This window comes from Nicotiana tabacum, chromosome 24 (genome assembly GCF_000715075.1).
Source record: "Nicotiana tabacum cultivar K326 chromosome 24, ASM71507v2, whole genome shotgun sequence".
NCBI lineage: Eukaryota > Viridiplantae > Streptophyta > Magnoliopsida > Solanales > Solanaceae > Nicotiana > Nicotiana tabacum.
Window position 1 is genome coordinate 72142422 of NC_134103.1, and position 14122 is coordinate 72156543.

The following is a 14122-nucleotide window of genomic DNA, read 5'->3' on the forward strand; positions in this document are numbered from 1 at the left end:
GATTAGAACTTGTTTTGCAGCATTGGATTGACTTATTTCACTTACTAGGTCCAAACTTCTCAAATAAATTAGCAATGAAAAAAGTCAGCCGGTATGCGCGGAGTTCGGAAAGGGCCGGACCACAAGGGTCTATTGTACGCAGTCTTACCTTGTATTTCTGCAAGAAGTTATTTTCACAGTTCGAACACGTGATCGGTCAAATGGCAGCAACTTTACCAGCAATAATACCAGATTTAATACTTCATTCTTAAAACTTAATTAAATAAGAAAATGCAGTACACAATTTTTTATACGTGTACACCTACTAGTATTATTTTATTTTATATACATAAAGTAGTCACATTGGACCCCACATGTGTCATCACCATTGTCCTATTTTGCAAGACGAGATGTTTTCGGTTCGTTTTTCATAACTTTCCCAAATTAAAAAAGCATTGTTTAATTTCCTTATTTTCTGAATTCGTAGCTATCTCCAATGCTATCGCTGCTGCGTGTAATTGTTTTCCCACTGTTGTTACTTGTTCCTAATTATGCAGTATTGTCTCACTTCATTGTTGAAACTCTACCAGGCTTCAATGGAAAACTTCCTTTCAAACTCGAAACTGGGCAAGTACTATCAATTTTCATATTTTCTGATAACCCAAACACAGCTGCCTCCCCTATAGTTATAATTGGTATATATGTTGATTCAGTTATGTAGGTGTTGGAGAAGAGGAAAAAGTGCAGCTATATTACTACTTCGTTGAGTCGGAAAGAGACCCAGAAAATGACCCTCTTATGCTTTGGCTCACCGGAGGTCCTGGTTGCTCTGGCCTCTCTTCCTTTGTATATGAGATTGGTATGTTAATTTCTCCTATTTTTTCCTTCATACTATTTTTAATTTGCCATCAATTTTATCATCAAGTATATAAGTGACTGTAAATTTTTTATTACACTAGCTTTAGGGTACGCTTTGTGCGTGTACCCATGTTAATAAAAATAATCATTAAAAATTACATAAGTATTACTAAACAATATGTTTGAGTGATCAAATAAAAAACAAATATAAGTTCAAAATGTTAAATGTAACCCTATTTAGCTAGCTCAATAAAAAAAAAGATGTCTTATTGTGATTTTGGCATTGTCTTTAATTATTAAAGATAACTCTCTCTCTCTCTTTAGATTTTTAATTATATTATTATTATTATTATTATTATTATTTTGTTATAATTGTTGAGTATAATTTTCAAATATTATGCAAAAAACCCGAAGAAGAGGAAAATATTAGTATTTGAGTAGAAAATTAAAATTATTCAAATATAATATCGAACAATTTATAGTTAAACAAGATTAAATGATAATTCTTTTTGACGTAAAATAACTTTTAAAGATAAAATGGATCATTATACAAATATAGATATATCAGTACTAATCGACATGGTTGCGACATAAATTGCATATAAATTTTGTGTCATGAGAATTATCCTTCTCAAAAGAATTATAATTACAAAGGCATATGACGAAGTCACGGTGATAATGTGAGTTAATTGTAAAATGAACGTGCTTTAAGCATGTTTTTTCCTCTTTTTTTTTTTGTTTATTTTTCTGATTATATTTTAGAAAATCATAGCTCCACTTTCACTCTATTACATTGTGTACTATCTCCGAATGATTGAGTTGACAGTGCTTTTGAATAAAATATTTAATAGTATATTTACGTTAATTTATTTAGCAGGGATGGTGGGAACTTCGACTCCCCAAAACTAATAGATATTGATGGGAGTTAGTTTCAATATTAAAAAAACAGTTATCAACTTTTAAAAAAGTGTGAATATATATTTGTACGTTTCTTGTTTATGCAATGAACTAAAATTAATTTTAGCTGTTTTCAAATAAGGAAAATATTTATATAAGGTGAAACTTAATTAATTTTAAATTCCTAAATATAGGAGTTTTTACATAGTTCAAATAAGAAAAAATTTAATAATCGAAATTTTAGATGATTTCAAATTCCTAAATATTAGGAACATAATTATTAAATTACAATTTTGTTCAATATGAAATCTAGTTTTAAGGGACAAAAAAGGCGAACGACATTTCGTTAAGGGCCTTCGTGCTTTTAATATAGTATAGATTATCCTTTAACAAAAGTAATTAAATAAACTTTTATTCCGAAAACCCAGCTTCTTAAAATTAACTTATTTTGCAAAGCTATTTTTTCTCAAAAGTATTTTTTTAGAAAAGTACTTTTGGAGTGAAATATTTGTGTTTGTCTAATTAATTTTAAATGTACTTTTGAACAAACAATTAGCGTTTGTCCAAATTTAAAAAAAAGTACTTCGTGTTTTTCAAGAGTGCTTTCCAAAAATGTGTTTTTGGGGAATAATTATTTTTTCCTTAATCTCAAAAATTGCTTTTGCTTTTACTCAAAAGTACTTTATTACTCCTAGAAGTTTGGCCAAACACATTAATTAAAAAAAAAATCTTTTTGGTGAAAAAGAAAGCTTAGCTAAACATGCTATAACTCTCCTGCAAGTAACTTTAATCCTTGAATTATTGATTAGGTGTGAGATTATTTTAAAGGAATATAGTCCACTTTAGTGGTTTAGGAGTGATGATACACGTGGTTCTTGGTCACGTCCTAGTGGGCTACACTGTCAATATGGGCCGGGCCGGGTTAACCCAGCCCAACCTACATGGGCTTTAGCAATTGACGGGCTCGACTGGGCTAGCCTACCATTTTGATGAGCCTTATAATGGTCAGCCCACTCAGCCCTATGTGGGCCGCGGGCCTCCACGAGCCGGCCCATCATTTTTTAAAATATAATTTTATATTTTTTCTTTAAGTTCTGACCTAAAAAAAAATAATTATTTAAAAGTTAAAAAATATCTTATTGGAAACATTTCGCAAAACTTAATAACTTTTTATATTATTTCAATATATCACAATAAACACTAAAAAAGTAAAAGACAAAATTATATTTCATTTACTAAAAGTTAAAACTCAAAACAAACTATTTAAGAGAACGTCCATGACGCTTATGGGATATCCAACACATCATCTTCATCAAATACATTTGAATCCGCTTGTGACAAAGTTGTCTTAACATCTTCACTTTGATCTACATCTACAATTCATATGCAATATTAATTAGTTAAATATTAAGAATAATTAAATTTTAAAAACTAATAATATTTAAATTCACATAAAAAATAGTACCAGTTTGAGTTTGGGAAAAATCGTGCAGCCAATTTCGAGTAGTAACAAGTGTTTGGACATTTTCATGATGGATACAACTTTTGTACTCTGTAAGAACACGCCCACCAATGCTAAATGTTGATTTCGATGCTACAGTGGTAATAGGAATACTAAGTACATCACGCGCCATCACTGAAAGATCGGGATATTTTCTAAAATGGTCCTTCCAATACATGACAACATCCATCTCTTGAAACTTCTCAAGATCAAGCTTTGGCTCCTCTAAGTAAAGATCCAATTCTGACTTTCCATCGCTAGAGGCAGTATACTTTTTATATTTTATATATTTTAAATAAATATTTCTATTAGGCCCATGGGCCAGCCCAGCCCAACCTTAGTCAAGCCTTATGGGCCACGGGCTTACTTGGGCCGGCCTTAAAAGCCTCGTTTTTAAATGGGCTCCAAAAATTCTAGCCCAACCCTACTAAATCACGGGCCGGGCGGCTCTAACCAGAGGGTAAGTGTAGCGAATCCCACGGTGGATTCGCCAGAGAAACTTGACAAAGAAAAGAAATTAAAAGCTAAAAATTCAGATTTTCATTAAACATTTTTACACAGCTGGCTCTATTCGAATATAAAGACCTACAAGGACTAAGGGTCTATATGACATCGCTAACAATTAAGGGGTCCTAATAAAATAAACTATAATTGTGGGGTTAAATTGCAATATGGAGACCTGAGCATTCCTTCAATCCATTACATTCCATCCCCTTGAAACAACCTTGTCCTCAAGGTTGTGAATTTGAAACTTGGAAAGGGGTGATAACTGATAATTTACTGCACCAAACCAGTGATGCTTCCCTGATGATCAGCTTGCTCCACAGCTTTGAAAATATGGAGGGAACAGTGCATTTCTTCACTAGTTCATGCACCTTGAATTTCATGTCCCAATAAGGATTCTTGAGTTTGTACCTCCAGAATTCATTCTTAGTGAAGTCATAATGAATAGAGGAGATGGCAAGGGCAGGATCATCAATTTCTATCCCAAGCTGCACAAGCTTACTGCCACTCGACTGATTTGATACAGAGAACACTTTAACCAATCCACCAGCTTGTTAACTCCTATCGACCTCTACGCTGCACCAGAGCAATTACAAAGCACACTCTTGACCATAACAGCAGCCTTCATTTTAAAAATATTGATGTTCATGTTGCATTGCTTAACAGCTCTAGCATTATCACTTACTGCTACTAACATGCCACCTTTCTTGTGGATAACTCCTGCTTCCCATGCTCTCATGTCTCTACATCCATGCCCTTCCTCAATTGTTAACCATCCTCCTTTAGAGCAAATCCTGTTCTCAAGATTTGAAGAACACTTTAAATCTGCGAAGTGAAGATTCCAACTCACTGCTTCATGTGCAAATCTTAGCAATAGGAGTATTAACTTGAGAAACAGGGGTACTAGTAAAGTTTCCTTTACTGGAGCTAGAATGCAAGCTTCTAATAGAATAGCTATATTTTGGTGAACGAAATCAACACCTAAAATGTCTTTTAACTTCAGACACAATTGCCCTGCGGTAGAAACTAAACTTCCCCTGTAGACTTCATCTTTTATCAATTCTCTTTCGACTCTCCACATCTTTATATATTGCATAAATATAACAAAGAATGCCACCACCAAGTCACATGCAGCTGCTATGATGACTAGCTGTTTCACGAGAACCTCACTAACTGATCTAGCACAATTGTCTCCTCCAGGATCAACAACAAAACCGTTTTCACTAATCTCATGTTCAAAACCAAAAGTGAGCGAGGTATCAGTGATTACATATATAACTTTTATGATAACCAAGAGATTCAATGTTGCGTTTAAGCTTCTTAGAGGTGAGGCCACCCCTGTAAACTGCAGCAGCTCCATCCATAAGGTATCACTTTTGACCTCGAGGTCGGAATTCAGCAATTGGGAAAGGACTCTGAAGAAGTCCGGTCTATTAGCCATTAAGCTGTAGTAAGTTGCAGGAAGGGTAAACCAAATAAGCACCCCAACACCATTTTCTATCACATGTACCAAGAATCTTGTGATATCAGGTTCAAAGTTTACTTTAGCCACTACATAACAATGTGCAACAACCATACCACTTCCTTGTGCAGCCACCAAAGATTGTTTGGCAATGTTTGCAGCAACAATAACTATATCCAAGATTAAAAAAACCATCATACCAGTATATGCAAAGCTCTCTGTGCTACCACAATCCAACAATAATGTAGTAATTGAGTGACAATATTTAGATGCAACTGGAATTAAATGAAACTTGAAAAGATAGAGTAATGGATCTGTTCCACCATCTGGAGTAATTTTAAGAACCAGGAGCAAGTAACCAGAAACAACATTAACTCCACAACAAGCTTTACTTCTTAAATTCTCCAAGAATAACTCATATGTTTCAGAACTCTCCATTGTCCAGTATATTGGTATCATAACATGAATATGCTTTCTTGAAAATGTTTCCAAATTTTCAAATCCTTGAATTGTTTTTCTCTTTCTCGTCTCTTGAAAATGATCAGTCATTCTCTGAGCTCCACCACTGACAACCATCCTTTCAAGGTACTATTACCACATGAGAAAAGAAGATATTCAGCTTCTTCAATTATACCTCTATCTAACAGAGTCTTACTCGTTTCCGAAAAACCAGCAAATATCACTGTTTTTACAAGCTGACCACTAAGACGAGTGCAAAGCTTGGGGTCTCGTAGGTAGTGAACAATTTCCTTCAGTTGACCTTGCCACTCGTCAACATCCCTCATGCCAAACATCCTCTTATTGCTTGCTACAATAGGATTCAATTCGTCATCAAAACCAAATCTATTGGGGATTTCCCAATAGCGATCAGGTTCCCCACCACACATAAACTCATCTAGTGCACTCGACTTGGAAACAAAGTAGTACTTCACTTTTCTAACCCCTACCACCACCTTAGATGAAGTAAAGCCTAATGGAAAGGGCTCAATTATGACATCACTGTAAATATAGCTCAAAGGAAAAGGCAGTACCAGTTGATCGAATCGGAAATAGCCTTCAGTGTCACACTTTCTATTGTCACTAGCAGCTAAATTCTTCACCGAATCTCTATGAAATTGCACTGAACTTGTGGAACAGGGGCAAACTCCGAAGAAGGAACTAGGTACCGCGTAACGTAGAGATTAAGTCCTTTAGTAACAGAGGCTAAGAGAGTTTGCTAAACCTTCTCCCGTTCCCGGATAGCAACAAAGTCAACTGAGACATCTCCACTATTTTCCATATCTTCCAATGCTACTGCATCTCCATCACCATCGATGTGGACCAAATGAGCCTATAGTCACTACAAATTAGTGCATAAATCCTCTCCCATTCACGGCCAAGGGCAAAAGAGACACCTCCACAACTTTCAAAATCTTCTTCGACCTCTAGCGACTCATTCCCAACACTATCATCCCTTTGCTTATCTATCACATAGATTTTCTCTCTCAGAAATTTTATCGAACACCTGAATCTCGATTTCTCTATTTCCTTCCTCAATCAAATGCTGGTCCTCTTTCAGTATTTCCTGGCCAATAGAAAACTTGGGTGCCCATTCACCATTACTGACTTGTACATGAACTTGTCTGGCTCTCTTTTTACTTGAAAGCTTGGCAGTAGCAGATTGTCGACCAAACTGATATTTGTGCTTCTTTCTCCAGGCTTTTTTCTTGCCACCGGCGGCATGTCGTTTGTGCTTAGAATCTCGTGCAACACTCGTGGTTGCCGAGATACACTCAAAGCCAAAAGGATTAGGAAGAGAACCGAGATTTGTATTGTAACAGTGACTTGCATATGGATCCTGCATCACACCGTTAACCTCAAAGCCATAAGGATGCTGATAAAATTCACCATAGTAGTTCCTAGTGTCATAGGATGCCATATAAAAATGGGAATCTGTTTGGTTGGACTGATTAGTGTAGTGATGTTGCAGAGTGAACCATTGCTCCATTCGTGCCGATTGGTTGGATGTTACAGCGAAAGTGAAGCCGAAGACCGGTGGCTCTGATACCAATTGTAGCGAATCCTACAGTGGATTCGCCATTGAAACTTGAAAGAGAAACTTGACAAAGAGAACAGAAATTAAAAGCTAAAATTTCAGATTTTCATTCAACATTTTTACACCGCTGGCTCTATCCGAATATAAAGACCTACAAGGACTAAGGGTCTATCTGACATTGCTAACAACTAAGGGGTCCTAATAAAATAAACTATAATTGTGGGGTTAAATTGCAATATGGAGACCTGTGCATTCCTTCAATCCATTACGGTAAGGGCAGTGGTTTATAGCTCATTATTCATTTAATATGGTTTCTCGGGGTTGGGGTAAGGCCTGCGTACACACTACCCTCCTCGGACCTTACTTGTGAGATTTCACTGGGTTGTTGTTGTATTCATTTAATATGGTTACATGGTATTTGTTTTAAAGAAAAAAGAAGGTTGGAGGATGAAGAGCCCGTTTGGCTTAGCTGATTTAAAGTAGCTGATTATCAGTAGGTGTTGAAAAACACTTTTAAATGTTGAAACAGATTTTATAAATAAGCAGTTACGTGTTTGGACAAAAGTGTTGAAACTGATAATAAGCAATTAAAGTGTTCGGTAAAAAAGACCTGATAAGCAACTTTTTATGTTAAAATAACTCAAATACCCTTATGGCTGTTTACACTAATAGAGAGATGATTATTGCAAGAATTTTAATTTTAAGTTGTTTTAATAAAAAATGTTTTTATGTTTCAAATTAAATATAAATTATTTTGTGATATCCTGACATACAATTATTAATAATTTGTAGGTTGGTGGTAAATATATACTTAAATTGTGCGTGTACTATTTGAATAAGAAATACATGTATTCAAATGTTCTTTCTTTATTAAAAATAAACATTCAATTATGATAAATTTAAGTCCCAAAGTAAAACCCAATTTATTACAATGATTTTACATTAGGTATTTTTTGTTCTTTTTTTTTCTAGAAAAAAGAAGAAGAAGCGGAAAAAAAAAATTCTCCATCTAGAAGAAAAGAAAACGATAAAAGGTTCAAGAACAACAGCAACAACAACAACAACGACCCAGTGGAATCCCACAAGTGGGGTCTGGGGAGGGTAGTATATACGCAGACCTTACCCCTACTCCGGAGGAGTATAGATGTTGTTTCTGATAGACCCTCGGCTCGCGACGATGGTAAAGGACATTGGAGCTAAGTCAGAAAGATAACAACAACAACGTGATAACCAGAAAGCAGAAAGAAAAGTAATAACAATAAGCAGTAGCAATGGCACAGTACTACAGACACAATGGAAGTAATAAGGACACAACAAGAGCCACTAACATCCCAAGACAAAATACTATCAAACTAGCCTCCTACAACTTAACCTGCAACCCTAATGAAGTAATATGGACACAACAGGAGCACTAGCAGCCTAAGACACACACTATCAGACTAGCCTCCTACCTCCTAACCTACAAATTTAATGTTGGACCACAACAATCAAAATACACTAACATGTAGCCTTTCTCTACTAGGATAGAATAATCCATCATTTTATTAGTGATAGTCACCACCAGCAATATTTGATTTAACAGTTAACAAATTAGAAGTATATAAGGTCTTTTATTACACAACAATATAAGCAAAATAATGAAAAGGTTCCTTGCCCATAACATTACAAAGAAAACGAAAGTACTGCTGGAAAGGGGTGAAACGAAGTCATGGAAAGGAAATAGAGAGGGTTAGGGCATTTAAAAATGTTGATAAGGATACAATAGTAAAATTATTTGTCAAACTAAAAGTGCTTATAAGCTGAAAATTCATAAGTTGGGGGAGACCAACTTATGGCTTTTAGCTTATTTTTTATTATAAGCACTTGACTTATAAGCACTTTTGATATTTATCAAACACATAGATAAGCTAAAAACTACTTATAAGCCAGTTTGACCAGCTTATTAGCTTAGCCAAACACCCTCGGAATTGCCGTTGCAGTTTGAGGCTTTGAGCCACTTGCTAAAGAAGATTTTACCTTATATCTCATTTTATGTGACACACTTTTCTTTTTAAATTGTCACAAAAAGAATGCTTTTTTTATATTTAAAAGTAATTTAACCGTAAAATTCTTATTTTACTTTTAATGAGATAATTTGTAGTCATAAAAGTGTCCAAAACTTTAGACTATAGATTTTAAAAATCTTTTTTCTTAAACTTTGTGTCCAATCAAATACATAAAATAGTATCGACGGGGTATCGTTTAAAAGAAAAGTATAAACAGAGGGAAATAAGTACAAGAATTGACGGGCTTCTCCGAATCTTCTTTTTGACAAGAAAACAGATTCCCTCTATTACCAGTGTTATCATTACATATCAAGTTATCATTTTTTTCATTAGATGAAAATCTTTTCTCCATTCAACTTATGTTAAAAGTCAATCTATTCAAATATTGTGTTAACAAAATAATATACTCCGTACAATACTATAAATAGATAAATTATGAAACTATGGGTAGATACTTTGTTCTCCTATCCGAATATTCAGCCGATGATTTTAAAATGCTATGTTTATTTTACCTTTTAAATTATCGGCCTTCCTTTCTATTAAGAATTTTTATATCATTGCTTTTTTTTCTTTTCCTTTTCATGAAATTATCGCCCTTTCTTTCTTACTTCCCTTTCTTTTGTCACCTGAAATGTTTTACCTATAATTTGATGCTTTCTCTTTGGCCTAAATTGTGCTCAAGAGTTGGATATTTTGAAGTTTTTGATTGATCGTCTTCGCATGTAAGAGTTAATAATGTAGCACCTACCTCTTTCTTTACCAAGCAGCATTAGAGGAACACCAAAATATGCACAGTGCTGAATATTTTTTTATCAAGGTTTGAAGTTCTGTTAATAAAAACATTCATTAGAGTAAGAGGAATAAACAAGAATATTCTGGACAAGTGTATGCTTCTCGTCTGGATTATTGTCTCTAAGTTACTAAATATGCAAAAATGACACTTAATGCTTCTTTCAGGCCCTTTAACTTTTGATTATGCAAATTCTATCGGAGATTTCCCGAAATTGGAATTGAAGTCAAATTCTTGGACCAAGGTTTTGTAAGCTTAATACCCTTTTACCATTTGCTTGAATTTTCTCTGTTGCTCGTTTATGCAAGCAGTATCTGGTTTTAATTACTAGGTGGCAAACATAATATTTATAGATCAACCTGCTGGCTCAGGATACTCCTACGCAAAGACTTCGGAAGCTTACAATTTCAATGATACTCTGGCTGTAGCTCTAACTTATGAGTTCCTTAGAAAGGTGAGAGAAATTTGTTCTGAGCAAATCTATCTGCATGTTTCGAGCTTTTACAATAACAACAACAGCATACCTAGTGTAATCCCACTTTGTGGGGTTTGGGGAGGGTAGGATGTACACATACCTTACCCCTACCTTTGTGAAGGTAGTTGTTCGTCGAGATTTTACGTATAGCTAAAATTGCTTCTTTTGGTCTTCATGAACATGGTTAGACATCTACCTTTTTTGGATGTTTCAGACTCTAGCTAGCTAATGAAAAATGCATATTCTTAATAGAAGTTAATGTTTCAGAGAATAAAAAATAAAATGTGATCTTCTGTTAAGTCAAGGCGTTGCCAATAAAAGCAGCCTTAATTGTGCCAACTCTGGAACATAATACTTTTGTATGAAAGGTGGAGAAAGAGTATTTATCTTTGTTCCTCTTGAGTACTGTTTACATATGGTTAATTTCTATTAATGTGTAAGACTAAATTCCAAATTTCCATGATCTGCTAGTTTAAAAAATGTGAATAAAGGTTCTAATACAGTTCTGAAAGTCTTGATTCGTTGTAGTGGGATTCGTAACTCGTTATCCATTTTGTATATTCTAAATCTTGAGAGAAGAAACTTTACTATTTTGAGACCTGTTGAAAAAGTGACAAGACCTGTTTGAATCTTATTCTACAAGCATGTATTTATCTCACATCCCATGTCTCAATATCGTTCAGAACATCCATTCTAATGCTTAAGGTAATCAAAAGTCATGAAACTTTTATAAGCAAATTCACGAGACTGTGAACTTCTTGTGCTGTAGTGGCTTATGGATCATCCGGAGTTTCTCAAGAATCCACTATATGTTAGTGGTGATTCCTACTCGGGCATTTTTGTCGCACTGCTTACTCGCAGAATATACGATGGTATTGTGTTTTGTACCTGAGTTAAGGATCAGTCTTTTTGTTATCTTGTTTAGTGACCTTTTTCTTTCTCTAAAGGTATTGAAGTTGGTGAGAAGCCTCGAGTGAATATCAAAGTATGAACCCCCAATGCTTTCAGTTGCACACCTCTTCTTGTGTTTTATTATTGATAGTTCTCATTTTAAGTTTTGCCCTCAAACATGAGGTTTCGGATTGAATGTAGGGATATATACAAGGCAACGCTCTAACAGATCATTACATTGACTTCAATGGTAGAGTCATATATGCTCATCGTATGGGACTTATTTCAGATAAAATCTATCAGGTACTGATCTAATAGCTTATGCTCTGTACTCTAGCATTCAAAAAACTAATTGCTAGTTAATGACAGTCCAGAAAGGAAAAAACAGCCCCCCCAACACAGGCTCTACAGCTATGCTAACAAATTGAATTCTTCAAATTAAGACAATTATCTTCTTGATTATAGTATTCAATTCATAATGATTCTGCAATTAATCTTATTTATGTTACTGTGTAGTCCACTAAAGCAAATTGCAATGGAAACTACGCGGAGGTTGATCCGAATAATGTATCTTGTCTAAATGATCTTCAGAGAGTAGATAGGGTAAGGGAGCACGTTTTGCACTTACAAAATATTAATGTATCTTCAAAGATGTCTTAGACTTAAATATTCCTTTATTGCATGTGTGTAGTGCCTCAAGAACATACGCCGGGCACATATTTTAGAACCTTGGTGCGACTTGCCATTTTTAATGAGCATTCTCAAAGAAACTCCTGCAAATGCCCGGTCGTTGTTCCCAATTGAAGGACCATGGTGTCGAGTAAGTCTATATTTCTCCCCCTAATGAGGCCTCCTTAGCATCATATATTGTGTTAATTCTGTTGGTGTATTATACAAGAATGTGCAGAGCTAATCTTTTTAACCCCAAAACCAGGAAAAAAATTACATATACTCCTATGTTTGGGCAAACGATAAAGCTGTCAAGAAAGCACTAAACGTTCGTGAGGTATGCAATTATGTTTTTATTCCCACTGTCCATATCCAATTCCTCGTTTAACCCCGGCCGAGAAAGAGAAATTGAAAGTAAGAAAAGAGAGAAGACTTTTGAAGTGATATGATCATGAAAAAAACCAGGGAACAACATTGGAGTGGGTGAGATGCAATGACAGCATGCATTATAGAGGTAAAGAGAGAACTGAATCATATGTGTATGATGTCAAAAGTGTCATTGATGATCATCGGCATCTCATCAGCAAATCCTGTCGAGCTCTAATTTATAGGTACTATTCACAGATGCTTTTCTTCTTCTTCTTAAGTGACTTTAAGAATCATATTAGTCACTAATCTTAGAAATATCCTCTATGTTTTACATAATCTTCCAAATTTGGTTGAAGTGTCAACCATTTTAACAATATTTTTGTGCATTAATAAACGAACTAGCCTAGTGACATGAATTCGTTGATGTGTGGGTTCACTAGACAAGGGTATAAAAAGAAGACAAAGAAAGAAGAGGTATAGCTCCTCTTGAATATTGAATAAAGTGGTTGATCGTGTTATACCTTTGAGTGTTTTGGTTTAAGAAAAATAAGCAATGATGCTATTAGTATTATATTTTAAGCCTAATCACTAGAAAAAAGTTTCTAGAAGAGACTGATAAATTTTTACTTTGTCAGTGGTGATCATGACATGGTTGTTCCTCATTCGAGCACGGAAGAATGGATAGACTCTTTGAAACTGCCTATTACAGATGATTGGGAGCCTTGGTTTGTTGACGGTCAAGTTGCAGGGTTGGTCCTTGACTTTCAAGTATTTTGACTTCCCAAAACTTGAACATGTACCTATAGTTCTTAATCTTACTCGTACTTTGTTTATGTAGATACAAGGTGAAGTATTCACAAAATGATTATGAGATGACATATGCAACTGTTAAGGTAAGGACTATTCCCTATCGCGAAAAGCACTCTAAAACCAATAACCATTGCATCTTGATCCTCCTTTCTTTCGTTTTCTTGACTTGATTTAATTTAGGGTGGGGGTCATACAGCTCCAGAATACAAGCCGGAACAATGCCTAGCCATGGTTGATAGGTGGTTTTCCGGTTACCCTCTTTAGTTTCACCGTTGCAAAACATTAATGTATTCATATGTTTCTCTCGACATAAGTTGCGTCCTTGAAATAGCAACACCACCCTTTATTATGCTTATGTTATGTCTCTTGTCATCTTGATTGTGGCAAATCACATAATTAAAGTGTGAATCAAAGGCCACAACTATTTATATTTGTTGTAGTAAGAGAAGCTGGAGATAGTACTTGTTGAATATTCTGTTTTCATCCCCTCTAAACATCCATATGTATTTGTCTTGACAAAGTTATAAGAATGTACAACTTCCTATGGACAATGACCCGGTACATTTGGCTACATCTTGCTATGGGCACGCAATGTCCTTGTATAAACGTAAAGTTGTACCGATTAGCCATTTTTCAGACTTGTTGAAAAATATCTAATGTTTGAAAATTCTTTGAAAAGTAGTCACTTTTAGTGCAGAAACACCATGGCAATGTCATGGATTTCGAACTTAAGCAAGTGAAAAATTCAAGATATTGTCCTGATTTTTTGAAATTGGATTTCGAATTTAAAAAAGGTGAAACTCCATGATAGTGTCTTGGATTTCGTCCATGATATAG

General features: G+C 34.9%; 1 protein-coding gene across 3 annotated transcripts; it reads left to right on the forward strand.

Moving 5' to 3' along the window:
• Nucleotides 1–398: 398 nt before the first annotated feature.
• LOC107817712 (serine carboxypeptidase-like 18) lies at nucleotides 399–13836 on the forward strand. 3 transcript variants are annotated; one of them, XM_016643581.2, is made up of 14 exons: nucleotides 400–606; nucleotides 693–838; nucleotides 10239–10315; nucleotides 10403–10525; nucleotides 11316–11418; nucleotides 11494–11531; nucleotides 11639–11740; nucleotides 11954–12040; nucleotides 12129–12257; nucleotides 12372–12443; nucleotides 12572–12717; nucleotides 13111–13224; nucleotides 13314–13368; nucleotides 13466–13836. In XM_016643581.2, exons 1-14 carry the CDS (start codon nucleotides 476–478, stop codon nucleotides 13547–13549), a joined length of 1407 nt encoding a protein of 468 aa, XP_016499067.1. In that variant the 5' UTR covers nucleotides 400–475; the 3' UTR covers nucleotides 13550–13836. The 3 variants fall into 3 exon arrangements, with proteins under 3 accessions (XP_075104071.1, XP_016499067.1, XP_016499068.1); XM_016643582.2 differs by having other exon boundaries at nucleotides 412–610; XM_075247970.1 differs by lacking the exons at nucleotides 11316–11418; nucleotides 11494–11531 and having other exon boundaries at nucleotides 399–606.
• Nucleotides 13837–14122: the final 286 nt, after the last annotated feature.